Genomic DNA, 15,926 nt, shown 5'->3' on the forward strand with positions numbered 1-15,926 from the left:
GACACTGCAGAACTCCCAACAAAAATGTTTGTCCTATGGTCTTATCACAGCTAAAAAAAAATGGATTCTATTGTTTTGGAAGAAGAAAGAGGTCCTAACTAGTCAACTTTGGCTAAGCGAATTGACTGACACATTGCATTTAGAAAAGATAAGGTTTTTACTGAAAGACAAACTTAGAGAATTTGATAAGATTTGGAACCCCTTCACTGACTTCTTGGTAAGATCATTAAGTGATAGCTCATGCATTAGTTGGGTACGACCCTGAGCAGCTGTGGGAAGGGTTGTGGTGGATGATTGTTATTGTCGTTTTGTTTTACACTAACACTAACCCCTCAGTACACTAACACTAACCCCTCAGTACACTACTAAACCCTACAGCACACTAACCCCACAGTACACTAACACTAACCCCTCAGTACATTACTAAACCCTACAGCACACTAACCCCTCAGTACACTAACACTAACCCCTCAGTACACTACTAAACCCTACAGCACACTAACCACTCAGTACACTAACACTAACCCCTCAGTATATTACTAAACCCTACAGCACACTAACCCTTCAGTACACTAACACTAACCCCTCAGTACATTACTAAACCCTACAGCACACTAACCCCTCAGTACACTAACACTAACCCCTCAGTACATTACTAAACCCTACAGCACACTAACCCCACAGTACACTAACACTAACCCCTCAGTACATTACTAAACCCTACAGCACACTAACCACTCAGTACACTAACACTAACCCCTCAGTACACTACTAAACCCTACAGCACACTAACCCCACAGTACATTAACACTAACCCTTCAGTACACTACTAAACCCTACAGCACACTAACCCCACAGTACACTAACACTAACCCCTAGGTACACTAACACTAACACCTCAGTACACTACTAAACCCTACAGCACACTAACCCCACAGTACACTAACACTAACCCCTCAGTACACTACTTAACCCTACAGCACACTAACCACTCAGTACACTAACACTAACCCCTCAGTACACTACTTAACCCTACAGCACACTAACCCCACAGTACACTAACACTTACCCCTCAGTACACTACTAAACCCTACAGCATACTAACCCCTCAGTACACTACTAAACCCTACAGCACACTAACCCCACAGTACACTAACACTAACCCCTCAGTACACTCACACTAAACCCTCAGTACACCCACACTAACCCCACAGTACACTACTAAACCCTACAGCACACTAACCCCACAGTACACTAACCCCTCAGTACACTACTAAACCCTACAGCACACTAGCCCCTCAGTACACTACTAAACCCTACAGCACACTAACCCCAAAGTACACTAACACTAACCCCTCAGTACACTACTAAACCCTACAGCACACTAACCCCACAGTACACTAACACTAACCCCTCAGTACACTAACATTAACCCCTCAGTACACCAACACTAACCCCACAGTACACTTACACTAACCATTCAGTACAATACTAAATCCTACAGCACACTAACCCCACAGTACACTAACACTAACCCCTCAGTACACTACTAAACCCTACAGCACACTAACCCCTCAGTACACCAACACTAACCCCTCAGTACACTACTAGACCCTACAGCACACTAACCCCACAGTACACCAACACTAACCCCACAGTACATTAACACTAACCCCTCAGTACACCAACACTAACCCCACAGTACATTAACACTAACCCCTCAGTACACTACTAAACCCTACAGCACACTAACCCCACAGTACACTAACACTAACCCCTCAGTATACTACTTAACCCTACAGCACACTAACCCCACAGTACACTAACACTAACCCCTCAGTACACTACTAAACCCTACAGCACACTAACCCCACAGTACACTATTAAACCCTACAGCACACTAACCCCACAGTACACCACTAACACTAACCCTAACCCACTGTACACTAACCCTAACCCACTGTACACTAACACTAACCCACTGTACACTAACCCTAACCCACTGTACACTAACCCTAACCCACTGTACACTAACACTAACCCACAGTATTGTATTGTACTGAACTACTCAAGCCTATTGAAGAGGCTGGTGGTCGGACAGCGAGGTTCACAGGAAAGAGGGAAGGAGTGAAGGGAAGGAGGAGTAAGTCAGCGAACATTCAGAGAGAAATACAGCGCTAGTGAAGCCCTGCGTGTGTATAGAGTGTCTCTTCCTGATCCCCTGGTTCATTTTGCAGTAAATCATCATGTTTTCTCTCTTCCCACACTGAAAATATAATCCCTGACCTCCACTCAGCCTGCTCCTCTCCTCCTCTCCTCTCCCTATCTGTTTGCCTGCTTCCCTCCCTCCTTCTGCAATTCTGCCTCCCTGTCCCCCTCCCTCCCTCTCTACCCTTCCCTCCCTCTCTACCCCCGTCTCCCTCCCTCTCTACCCCTCCCCACCTCATCTCCCCCCCTGCCTCCCACCATCCCTCCCCCTGTCTCCCTCCCACCCCTACCTGTCTCCCCCTGCCTCCCTCTCTACCCCTGCCTCCCTCCCTCACTCCCTCCGCCTGCCTCTTTCTCTACCCCTCCCTCCCTCCATCTCTACCCCTCTCTCCCTCCCTCCTTCCCTCCACCTCCCTCCCTCTCTACCCCTGTCTCCCTCCCACCCCTACCTGTCTCCTCCTGCCTCCCTCTCTACCCCTGCCTCCCTCCCTCCCTCTCTACCCCTGTCTCCCTCCCTCCCTCCCTCCCTCCCCCCTTCTCAACCCCTCCCTCCCTCCCTCCCTCCCTCCCCCTGTCTCCCTCCCTCCCCCTGTCTCCTTCTCTACCCCTCCCTCCCTCTCTACCCCTGTCTCCCTCCCTCCCTCCCCCTGTCTCCCTCCCTCCCCCTGCCTCCTTCTCTACCCCGTCTCCCTCCCTCCCCGTCTCCCTCTCTACCCCTCCCTCCCTCCCCTCCCTCCCCTCCTCCCCCTCCTCCCCCTCCCTCCCTGTCACAGCACCAGCTCGGTCTTGGCTGCTCACAGCTCATCAGGCCAGCGCTGTGTTTACGGGGAGGGCTTTGCCGGAGGTCAGACGTGTCTGCGTTGGCCCCGCTACGCAGCACTGCTGTCCCGTGCTGGAATGTTGATTAGGTGAGCGGAGCGGAGAGGAGGCGACCCTGCCCCTCTTCCCAAAGCCCGGAGGAAGTCGTTGGGCTTGAGGAACGGCCCGTGTCCGTGTGTGCGTACTGTGTGTGTGTGTGTACTGTACGTGTGTGTACTCTACGTGTGTGTGAGAGTGATGAGGGGGGCTCATGTGCTCTCTGATGGGAACGGTCTCGAGCGCCGGGGGGGGGGGGGGGGGGGATGGGATACCGTACAGCGCCGTTCATCACCGGCTGGGTCCTACAACTTAGGGTGTGAGATGGGGCCAGCTCTAGGTGTGTGTGTGTGTGTGTGGCTCTAGGTGTGTGTGTGTGTGTGTGTGGCTCTAGGTGTGTGTATGTGTGTAGCTCTAGGTACGTGTGTGTGTGTGTGTGTGTGTGTGTGTGTGTGTGTGTCTGTGTGTGTGTGTGTGTGTGTGTGTATGGAGCTCTAGGTGTGTGTGTGTGTGTGTGTGAGTGAGTGTTTGTGTGTAGCTCTAGGCGTGTGTGTGTGTGTGTGTGTGTGTGTAGCTCTAGTTGTGTGTGTGTGTGTGTGTGTGTGTGTGTGTAGCTCTAGGTGTGTGTGTGTGTGTGTGTGAGTGTGTGTGTGTAGCTCTAGGTGTGTGTGTGTGTGTGTGTGTGTGTGTGAGTGTGTGTGTGTGTAGCTCTAGGTGTGTGTGTGTGTGAGTGTGTGTGTAGCTCTAGGTGTGTGTGTGTGTGTGTGTGTGTGTGTGAGTGTGTGTGTAGCTCTAGGTGTGTGTGTGTGTGTGTGTGTGTGTGTGTGTGTAGCTCTAGGTGTGTGCGTGTGTGTGTGTGTGTAGCTCTAGGTGTGTGGGTTGGAGAGCACACATAATCCAAGTAGGATGGGCGATCTCTTGGGGATGATGGTATAAGTCCATAAATTCAAGGGTTAATGTTCCTGTGATAAAGTTATGTAAATTATTCCTAAAAGATGCAACACTAGACCAATAGTTCTACAGTATATATATATATATATATATATATATATATATATATATATATATATATAACGTCTTGCTGTTCCTTACACGTTACTGATTGAATGGTAACTAACATTACTAGTGAAACAGGTGGCTAGAAAATATCTCCCCTACCAAACATAATAGATTTTTGAGACACAGTCGCACAGTCTTCGTGTAGGTTGTGCCGGCGTTGAGTGATCCATCCCATAAGGTTCCCCGCCCTCATTAGGTTCCCCACGGTTTCACTAGGTTCCCCGCCCTCATTAGGTTCCCCGTGGTTTCACAACCGCCCGTGGCTCTACCGTCCCGGACGCCTGATTGAATCAACACCCCACAGACGTGGCAGAAGAATGCACCACCACGCACGTTTCGGCTGAAGCAACACTTGGGCTAATGAGGTGCAGACTAACACACACACACACACACACACACACACACACATCTCGCTCTTCTATCAGCTCAAGGGGGATTTCATAACCCCACATTCCCTAATCAGCCAGAGCAGCGGCAGGGGGCCCTGATTGTGCACCAGTGACTGGGCTGGGCTGGGAGTCGAGCTCTCTGTTCCTACTGGAGAACATCGGGAACGGTTCTGAGGTCGGAATTCCTCGGGGGTCCTCACAAGAGGGGATAGGGCATAGTGTGCGTAGAGGCTGTAGTCCCAGGGACAACATTGTACTGTAGCCTACCACAGCAACAGCATGGAAAGTGAAGTCCTTTTTACGCTTTTGGTGTGACGTGAGCCCAGTGAGAAAGTGTGTTCTTGTGGTGCCTGATGCAAGTGTCGTACTCTCATCTGCGTTGTGTTCAACAGTTCGATCCGTGTTAAAGGCTTGCCCAGGGCAGGATTCGAACCCACGTTCGACAAGCTCGGGAGGCGGACGCGCTGACAGTCCTGCCAATAGGGACGTCCCTCTTGGAGGGACCGTCAGCACTCATTTGAGGAATGAGTTTCACCAGCTATTCTCACGTTTCACCCGGTTACCCAAGTGTTCACTTCCTGCATGGCTACATAAACATCTTACAGCCAGACCAGCACCCGGTAACAATAGTTGGGGTTACAAGTTGCAGGAGTAGTGTGTGTGTGTGTGGGGGGGGGTCTCTCCTTGTGTGACTGATATCAACTTGTGTACGTTGTGGCTAGCTATACACAGCTGGACATTATAGGGTTACCCTTGCTTCAGAGGTGTAACCATAGTATAAAAAATGTCCAGCTGTATCACCGAATAGCTGATAGTTCTTTGTAGAGGACTGTTGCTGTTGAGCTCTTTCCCAGAGTGGTCTCAGCACAGAGACAGCACTGGTCAAGCTGGTAAATGACTACAAAAACAACGCTGATGCCAAAAAGCTCTCTGTCCTTGTCCTTCTGGACCTGAGCGCAGCTTTTGACCAGGTACTGTATATCATGATATCCTTAGAAGACCTGAGAACTGGGTCGGCCTCTCCGGTCCACAGGTAGCCCAAACACGACCGGCAATTTGCCTCCATTCATTTTTGTGTGTTGGCTGTAAGCCGACACACCAAGAAGAGGGAATCTTATTTGTCGCTCCCTTCCTCTTTCTTCTTGTTGTTAACCTGCAGTTCTATTGTTGCTACCACAAGAGGCAGTGGTCCCAGAACATCAAAACCAAAAGACTCCACAGAAGTCTCAGGTCAGTGGTGGCCGAGTGGACAGTGTGCTGCCTATCACCGAGAAGGTTGTGAGTTCAAACCTTGGTGTGGACACACCAAGGTACCATGACATATTTTGTCACTGGATGTTGTAGAAGTTATGTAACGAGCGTGGGTCATATTTGTTAATTATAGACCCTTTTACAGCCTAGTCAGCACAAGTATGCGCGCACATTCTTGAAACAGTAGCAGAGGAAGACAGACGAAATCGCCATTATTAAGCGTACGGACTGGACTGAGGAAATCATCAGAAATGCCTGCGTTTGCGGTGCCCATTTTATATCAGGCAAGTTATTTTGACTAGCTGGTTTCACTGGAATGTCTGGTTGAAATGTAGCCCTTCTCAGTCCCGTTGTCGCATTCCGCTCGCTCATGCCAGACAACAGTCCTTTGCTGGTCCATTCACTTTTCCGTAAAAATAAATCGGTGTCGGCCTAGTTAGGAGAGGCGCTCATATTTAGCCTACAAGTGTCAGATACATGAAACTTCACTTACCTAAGCAAAAGGGTCTATTTTAACAAATGCTGGGTTGAAGCTTCAAAGCACCGCCACCACCACAGAAGAAGACTACCTCGGAAAAAGAATTTCACTCGGACAGAACGCGTCTAAATAAGTTATTTATTGGTAGCGACGAGGCTTCAAAACCCAGCATTTGTTAAAATAGAGTGTGGGTCATATTTGTTCATTATAGACCTAGGTATGCGCGCGTATTCTTGAAACAGAAGCAGGGGGAGACAGACGAGTTCAGAGCGAGACGTATTTTAGTGCAAAGACTAGGTTTGACTAATGTCTGGCTGTTGCGTCTACGGGTGTAGGCTACAAATCGGCGCTCTAGTGACAAACTTTATTCGTTTAAAGAGGAAACTGGCCTTTTCAGAAATGGAGTCGCCTGTGGCTAAGCATAGCCTACGGACTGGACTGAGGACATAATCAGAAATGCCCGCGTTTGCGGTGGCCATTTTATATCAGGTTAGTTATTTTCTCGTCCCTATAGCGCCCTAAAATACAGCTTGTCGGTGGACACGCAACCGTATGCATTTCAGATTGATCATGTTAGCAATGTGTGTGAATTTGCTGCTATTTGAGAGATAAGGACCTGTTGTCCCATGTCGTTGACAAGCTTCCCCTTATGGTGTCAGAACGATGGCTTATGAATGCAATGTTATTATGTTAAATACAGTAGCCCAGAGATGGTTAGCACTGGCAGGGCTATTTCAGTTTGATAAAAGACGTTGTGGTGTTTGAGCACGAGTGGTCGTAGCCTAATGGACTTTGTTTTGGTGCGGAATTAGTTGTTTACATTTTGATAGGAACAATTAAATTGTCCCAAGTGTTGCAAATTATTGGTACCCCTACCAGTGGCGATTGCTCCTATAAGCCAGGGTAATCCTGGTTTACCCATACAAATCCAAATAAAACTTGATTTGAAAACTTGATCATAAGCCATCGTTCTGACACCATAAGGGGAAGCCTGAAATAGACTTTCAGACTGTTTTTGACTTAAATGCGTCTTGTATTCTGCCATATCGCTTCATTTTCATCCGTGTTTAGCATTTTGGTAGTGCTCCGTCGCCCCCTACAGTCCTCATGAAAATACAGTCCATGTTACGGTCCGTTGACACCGGTCTTACTAGTTCGTTATTCACTTAAAGGACTATGCTCGTTTTTGACAACCTGGACCTTATTTACGACATATTATAAGAAGTTTGACTCACCCAGATCACTTTTGTGTTGTTCGGAGGCCTGTAGAAGAAATTTAAAATCCAGCGCGAGCCAGTATATCCATGTAATGGCGGCGCACGGGGCAAAGGGAATGCAGCTTCTCAAAATCCATTTTCGGCCGCTAAACGGTTGTTTTCATCAATCACATTGCATTAATCGACAGTTGATATTCCTCTACGCGAGCCATTCTTTCGGTTTTCAAATACGTGGTCTGTAGCCACTGTAATATGATCTTTACACTGGCTATGCTCCCTCACATTCTCTGCGCTACGATCGGATTGTTGCTGACGAATGACGACGACAATATTCTCGGCACCAACTACGATCGTAGCGCAGAGAATGTGAGCCTGAGAATAGCAGGCTGCGCGCTGGCCTGTGCGCATGCGTGCTGGAGCAAGTGGGGGAGAGGCTTGTAAAGATCATATTACAGTGGCTACAGACCACGTATTTGAAAACCGAAAGAATGGCTCGCGTAGAGGAATATCAACTGTCGATTCATGCAATGTGATTGATGAAAACAACCGTTTAGCGGCCGAAAATGGATTTTGAGAAGCTGCATTCCCTTTGCCCCGTGCGCCGCCATTACATGGATATACTGGCTCGCGCTGGATTTTAAATTTCTTCTACAGGCCTCCGAACAACACAAAAGTGATCTGGGTGAGTCAAACTTCTTATAATATGTCGTAAATAAGGTCCAGGTTGTCAAAAACGAGCATAGTCCTTTAACATTGTAGGCCAGATAAAATGATTCTAGCTTACGGAAGTCAAGACCAAATCAAATCAAGACCAAATCAAGACCTGGAGCGGTGGGCTAATACGCCTAGTAGCCTTGTAGGCTAGTAGCCTAAACACTGATTAGTGAAGTAGGGGAGTAGGCTATTGAGTGCTCTGTCCTAAGGGGGTGTATTTTATTGTCCTGTCATTCTCTTCGTGGTGCTTGGCCATTGTTGTCATAATGGCTCTGTAGTGTATTTAGTGTGTCCCTAAAAGCTTGGTTGTTTCGGCCTAAATATTGCCCTCTTATTCGCTCGCTCTCAAATTATTGGCCTTTGTTGATGTGTTTAAAAAAACATCAGTAGCCTAGGCTACTATAGTTTTCCTGTATGTTTTTACATATAAATGCCAATGCTCAGCGCCCTTCTGGTGTTATGAAACCCATCAGGGCATGCTTTGACAGCGCACCCCCCCAAAAAATCGTGCGCGCTGCGCGTGCGTGCGTGCTTCGTTGGTCCTGGCTTACCCGGTTCTAGGACCCACCAGACTCCACTGACCCCTACGTGCGTAGTTTCTCTCCCTATCTGCGTGTGTGTACGGGGTGTGCGGGCGGGGGGGGGGTTTGGGGGGCATTGGGAGTAATAACCATGTCGGAGAAGACCCTGTGCAAGACCCCACGGTACGCTACTGCATTATAGACAGTCCTCATTACAATAGGAGTAGGACACTTCAAATCCTATAGTAATTAATTTTTGTATAGGATGTGATGCACCAATCGTTCTACGCCTATGTGGTTTATTTGCAGTGATTAGACTGACTGTTGACTGGCACAGCTTTAGGTGGTGATGGAGAAATGAGCTTAAAGTATTGATGCTTTTTTTTTTTTTTTTTTTTGTGTATGGCTGTAAGCCAGCGCACCTAGTATAGCGTTTGTCCGTTTATCACTCCCTCACTCCCTCCCTCCGTTACTGCGGACAATGTTGGCCTGCATTTCTCTGTTGGCACCACAAGACGCAGTAGTCCCAGCACACCAAAATCAAGAAGGACACCAAAATCAACCCGCCGATCTCCACTGCACAAGTAGAGTAGTGGTGAGAGCATTGGACTCCCACCCTGGAGACTGGGGTTGAAGACCCGGTGGGGATGACTTTATGGGACTATACCCCAAACCTCCACATGTTCATCCTTTCACTCCAACCTTTACCCCTTGCCTTATAGATCAGATCCTGTCCCAACCCCAACCCATATTCTAACCCCAACCCACACTAGGGACTGGAAGAAGGACACCAAAACCCACCCACCGATCTCCACTGCACAAGTAGAGTAGTGGTGAGAGCATTGGACTCCCACCCAGGAGACCGGGGTTCCTGGTGGGGATGACTTTATGTTATCATCAGTGTAACTGCTTTAGCATGGAAGCTGCTGCTAGTTGTTGTGAGCCCATGAGCTTACTGGCTATCCCGCTCTTATTGTGCTGGATTAGCATTGGAAGAATTGGAACTGATGTGTCCAGGTGACAAGACCTATCTTTATCAAACATTAACGTCCTACCAGTCCCGCACAGAAACAAGCCAGCCAACACACATAAGCCAGGCTGGACCTGGCCTGGTTTGAACTACGATTACGCAAAAACTACCTGACCGATTTTCATGAAACTCAGTGGAGGGGTCTAGCATGGGCCAACTTACAAGACAAGTTCTCACATTTTGGAGTGGATTTGAATCACAGGTCGGGTCCATGGCCGCCCAAACACAGCCGGACTGCCCAATCACTTCCATTCAGTTTTTGGACTATGATTACGCAAAAACATTTGATTTTCCTGAGACTCGGTGGAGGGGTGTAGCATGGGCCAATTTAGAACCCATTCACCCACAGAGCCACGCAATGCATTCAGGGTGGAGGTCTGTTCTCTCTGAGCACCATTTCTAGTTTCATCACTTGGGAAACATTGCTAGTATGAAACATTTTCCCTCTCAGGCTGACACTGAAAGAGTAATGCATGCTTTTATCAGTAGCAGGTTGGATTACTGTAATGCTCTCCTATCTGGTCTACCAAAGAAAGCTATTAGTCAACTTCAAATGATATAATCAGAAGGAAGGCGCATCACACCAGTCTTAGAATCACTACATTAGTTACCTGTCAGTTTTAGAACATATTTTAAGATTATTTTATTAGTTTACAAAGCACTCCATAATCATGCACCTGAGTACATGTCAGGCATGCTTTTACGATACACACCAAGTAGGTCCCTGAGGTCCTATGGCACTGAACTTTTAATGGTTCCTGGAGCCAGGACCAATCGACATGGGTAGGCAGCCTTCTGTTCTTACACCCCCAGCCTCTGGAATACCCTGCCAGAAAACCTATGGATGAAACTGTGGGAACTTTTAATCTCGCTTTTCTCAATTCAAACATTTTCACTCTTTTTTTCTTTTTTTTACTGTTTCTTATTTTCTATTCCCTTTATCATATATGATCCATCATGTTTTATTTTATTATTATTTTTATATGTAATTTACTAATAAACTATGTTTTTATTTATCTTTTCTCACTGTGTGTGTGTGTGTATGATTATGTAAAATGACCCAAGCACTGCACAGCAGCACAGTGTACAGTACAGTATAATCTGTTCTTCAGGCCATTTCTGGGCTAATTAAGGTTTGATGAACTCAAAGACGTGAGAGTGTACCATGCTGGTCAGACAGTGACACCTGGTGGACAAGTCTACAAACTACACTGCTACTTCTACAGTGGCGTCAGAAAGAATTTGCCAATCAACACAATTTTTAAAAACATGGTCAGAAAGAATTTGACAAACAACACAATTTTAAAAAACGTGATGTATTGAAAGGGGTTAAGTAATCAGTACAGTTTTACTAGATACACAGAAAGAGGAAGATGATTGTACTCACTGGCTCTGTCATAATAAACAAAAACAAATAACAAAACGGTCTATACAGATGCATTGGTGATCATTTGCTATACATACTGTACATACACACACATATACATACATACATACATACATACATACATACATACAGTACATACATACATACATACATACTTAATAGAAGATTGATAGGACAGTACATCATGGCGATGACTAGATAATATTAACTGAGACAAAAATCTTTTCAAATACCGGTAACATTTGTGCAGTCTTTGCAGTGCACTACTTACTCACTACTATGCCAGTTGGAAGAAATGTACAATCTCTACTCATGCAAGTGTAAAAATATACTGTACATTTAATTCTTATCAAATACTGCTATGAGTGCATACTATATAACGTCTAATGATTCATAAAAGGCATTATACACACACATTAAATCCTCTGGATATTTGGAATGTTAAAATCATGTGCCACGGTATGACCTTCCTGATGACCATGCATGGATGTATTAGGAACCATCCCACTTCAACTTGAACAAAATGACAACAGTACCATCTTTATAAGACGATGTTTAGTGAAGTGTAAACTGCATGTTGGCACATTTATCTAAGCATGATCATACTGTATCAGATAAACCAATGTTATCGCTTTCTTAAATAACAGTACTGAATCAGAAGAAAATACAATTAAATACAAATAGTTATAGTGCTATAGTAAAATCAACCATTAGATAGGATATAAAATAAAATAAATAAAATAATCCAAGACAGTGTTCAGAATCTCTTAGCATGTGTATATAAAAGAGAGTTCTATGTAGACCCATTCTTCGTTGTGGAGGAACGCTCTGTAAGAAGATTCCATATAAAAACTTTTTCAACTCAGTTGTAGAGAAGCCTTTTGGGTTCCAAATGTAACTTTGTCTCCATATACAGCAGGGCCCTCTAGAAGGTGCGGTTTAGAACCCCGGACGGTTCTACAAGACACTCTTATCTCATGAGAGTGTAGGAAGCTAAAGCTATGATACAACCAGAAGGACAGGGCCATGGCACGCCAAGCACACACCAGACCAGACCCAGACCAGACCCACACCAGACCCAGATCAGACCAGACCAGACCCAGACCAGACCCAGACCAGACCAGACCAGACCAGACCCAGACCAGACCAGACCAGACCAGACCAGACCAGACCCAAACCAGACCCAGACCCAGACCAGACCCAGACCAGACCCACACCAGACCCAGATCAGACCAGACCAGACCAGACCAGACCCAGACCAGACCAGACCAGACCAGACCCAGACCAGACCCAAACCAGACCCAGACCAGACCCAGACCAGACCCACACCAGACCCAGACCAGACCCACACCAGACCCAGATCAGACCAGACCAAACCCAGACCAGACCAGACCCAGACCAGACCAGACCAGACCAGACCAGACCCAGACCAGACCAGACCAGACCAGACCAGACCAGACCCAGACCAGACCAGACCAGACCCAGACCAGACCAGACCAGACCAGACCAGACCAGACCCAGACCAGACCAGACCAGACCAGACCAGACCAGACCAGACCAGACCAGACCAGGGGGGCTCCCCTGGTCAACAAGACTGCTCAAGCAGACCGACTGCTGCTTTCACATTCCCTTTCAAATGACTTAAAGGGAGACAGACTGTGAGCTGGTGAGCTGGATGCCCTTGGCATAGAGGTTTACTGTACAGAGACGGCAATACAGATACACCTTCAACCGCTCTATGCTACTAGCGCTCCAGCTAAGCTAGCTAACTGGTGGAGGACACCACCCTGTCCAGCTCCTTCACCTCCTCCTGGCCGGAGGTGAGTCCGCAGCTGCTCGTCAGCTCCGGGAAGTGTCCGGCCCTGGCGCCCGGGACCGGGGAACCGGGGGACTGTGCCAGGCCGGGCTTCTTCGGGGGAATGGGGGGCGGGTTTCCCCGGTCTGCCCGGGCGACGGTGGGCGACCGGAGCCCCAGGGGAGGGGGCCCCCCGCCGCCCGAGGCCCTCCCGATGACAGGGGAGGAGGGGGCCAGGTTGCGGTAGTCCGTACCGAACGGGGAGCTGTTGGGGACGGCCGGCGGCTTGGCGGCCCCCTGCTGGGCGGTGAAGCGCGACAGGGCCTGGGTGACGGTGCTGCGGGCCAGCTGCCTGCCCGGGCTGGCCTCCGGGGAGGGGCTGGGGGACAAGGACGGCTCCCCGGGGGAGAGGGGGCACTGGGGGGCCTGCTGGGGGGAGGGCTGGGGCTCCGGGTCGGCCTGGCCCTGGAACTTGTGGCGGGCGGCGTGGAAGCGCTGGTGGATGCCCGCCTGGTAGGAGGACTGGTAGTTGGGGTTAGAGCCGGGGGTGGGGCCGGGGCCGGGGTTCGGGCTGCCGGGGTGGCGAGGCAGCAGAGGGGAGGGGCATGGGGAGAGGGAGGGGGCTGCACCGCAGGGGGGAAGGCTCTGGGTGGGAGGGGCAGAGGCAGGGACGACAGGCGTGGGGGCAGGCGTAGAGGGAGGGGCAAGGACAGGGGTAGAGGGAGGGGTAGAGACTGGACCGGGGAGTAACAGAGCACTGTTGCAGGGGCCGTCGGCCTTGACCCCTCCCTCCAGGGGGCCGTGGTGCCCGTTGACCTTCGGCTGGGAGCAGAGCTCCTCCCTGACCAGCGCCTGGCTGGAGAGAGACTCCACGTCGGTCCTCCCCTCTCTCCCTCTCCCCTCCTCCTCCTCCTCCCTGCGCCTCCCCCCTCCGCCGACAGCGGCCATCTCCCCCCTCAGCTCCTCCGCCTCCTCCCGCAGCCGGCGGCTTTGCGCCTCCTCCCTCCTCAGCCGCGAGCGCAGTTGCTCGCGCTCCGTGTCGAACTCGGCCAGCTGCTCCTCCACGCGCGCCTCCGTGCGCAGGGCCCTCCTCCGTTCCTCCTCCAGCCGGGCCCGGAGGCCGCGCGCCTCCTCGCGCTCGCGCTCCAGCCGGCGGCCCAGCTCGGCCAGGCGCTGGCCCTCCTCCAGGGCGCGGGAGCTGGCCCACTTGCACTCCTTGGCCAGCGTGCTGGACAGCTGGCGGTGCTGCGCCCGCTCCTCCTCGCGCTGCTCCTGCTGACGGCGCTGCTCCTTCTCCAGACGCCGCACCTGAGTGCGCTCGAACTCCAGCTGAGCAGAGGAGGAGCGCACGCACGCACACCAAGGTTATTATAGTTAACGAAAACTAACTGTGAAAAAACATTTTAGTTAACTGAAATAAAAATAAAAACTAGGCTTTACAAAAAAATTATAACTAACTAAAACTGTATTGTGTGTTTACAAAACTAACTAAAATAAACAAAAATTATTGAGAAAATGTCATTAGTTTTAGTCTTTTTCATTTCATATATAAGCCTAGTATTTTGGGTGGATATTAAATCTATCCTCTATGTATTCTTTAGCTGTTCCCCTGTGCAGAAGTAACCTGATGTGCACCAGATGGTTTGTTTCACACGGAGTGAAACAATGTGAACTGGCGAGATCAGGATGGTCTCACCAGGCTAGCGCAGAAGAAAAAAAAACTAAAACTAATACTGAAACTAATAAAAACTAAACTTTAAACTAAGCATTTTCAAAAACTAAAAATGAAACTAAACTAGCAAATCTGCTTTAAAAACGAATTAAAACTAAACTGAAATTGAAAACAAAAAGTTAAACTATTATAAAAAAGCAAAACTATTATAACCTTGACACGCATACACACATACACATACACTCAGAAACAAACACACACACACACACATGCACACATGTATACACATAGAAGGACACACACACACACACACACACATTACATTACAGTCATTTAGCAGACGTTCTTATCCAAAGCCACACACATACACACACACGCAGAGGGAGGGACACACACACACAAACAAACACATTACATTACAGTAATTTCGCAGACGATCTTATCCAAAGCGATACACACACACACACATGCACACAGAGGGACACACACGCACGCACACACACACAAACACACACAGACACACAGGGACACACACACACAGGAACACACACACACACACACACACACAGAGGGACACACACGCACGCACACACACACACACACAAACACACACAGACAGACAGGAACACACACACACACACAGACACACAGTCAAACATGTGTGAAGAGTTGCGTCAGAGCCCAGATGTTGGAGTGGGAGAACAGGAATAGTGAGACACAGTCACATTCTGCTCGACCCTGAGAAACATGGCGCAGAGGACGTCAGCTAACAGCTCTGCTGAGAAACGTGTGACTCCACCTGCTGGAGGAGACGCTCCCTCTCCTTCTCCAAGATGTAGGTGACATCATCCCCCTCGGCTGTGTCCTCCGCGTGCCTCCGCCTCTCCTCCTCCAGGTCCACAATGACCTGACGCACCACAAGGGGGAGACAGAGACCCAGGAATGACCAGACGCCAGGGAAGGCTGCAGTGTTCAAACGCAGTGCAAACTAACACCTCTACAGACTAGTCTACAGCAAATTACTGTACAAGACGAGCGCTTTTAGGACTATTATTCCGGTAACAGCTTCTGACGCTGTACACCTTACAGTCGGATGTTATAGGCAGAGATACAGGTATTCAATTCAATTCAAACCTTTATTTTGACTCGTAAAAGCACCGAGGTTTCCCTCATTTTCAGGGTTGACGAGTTCACAATAGACCCAAACAAAACAAATGCATGCAAAATCAATTAAAGCAATCAAATCAATTAAAACAATCAGGTATAGATAATTACACATGCATAAACACACACACACACACACACACACACACACACGGCTGGAACTCACCCTCCGGTGTCTGCTCTCTG

At 48.7% G+C, this 15,926-nt stretch overlaps 1 protein-coding gene across 1 annotated transcript in view; it reads right to left on the bottom strand.

Annotated features, from left to right (window-relative positions):
* Positions 1-12,874: 12,874 nt before the first annotated feature.
* The window catches only part of LOC311311601 (CTTNBP2 N-terminal-like protein), a gene marked incomplete at both ends in the record, with an annotated part of 18,911 nt that continues 15,859 nt past the window's right edge, over positions 12,875-15,926 (bottom strand). Inside the window, 3 exons of the mRNA XM_084441351.1 lie at positions 12,875-14,233; positions 15,376-15,483; positions 15,907-15,926. The exon at positions 15,907-15,926 is cut by the window's right edge and continues 217 nt beyond it. Coding sequence (XP_084297477.1) covers positions 12,875-14,233; positions 15,376-15,483; positions 15,907-15,926 — 1,487 coding nt within the window. The remainder of the gene's footprint in view (positions 14,234-15,375; positions 15,484-15,906) is intronic.

This window comes from Borostomias antarcticus, assembly GCF_949987555.1.
Source record: "Borostomias antarcticus genome assembly, chromosome: 7".
Taxonomy (NCBI): domain Eukaryota; kingdom Metazoa; phylum Chordata; class Actinopteri; order Stomiiformes; family Stomiidae; genus Borostomias; species Borostomias antarcticus.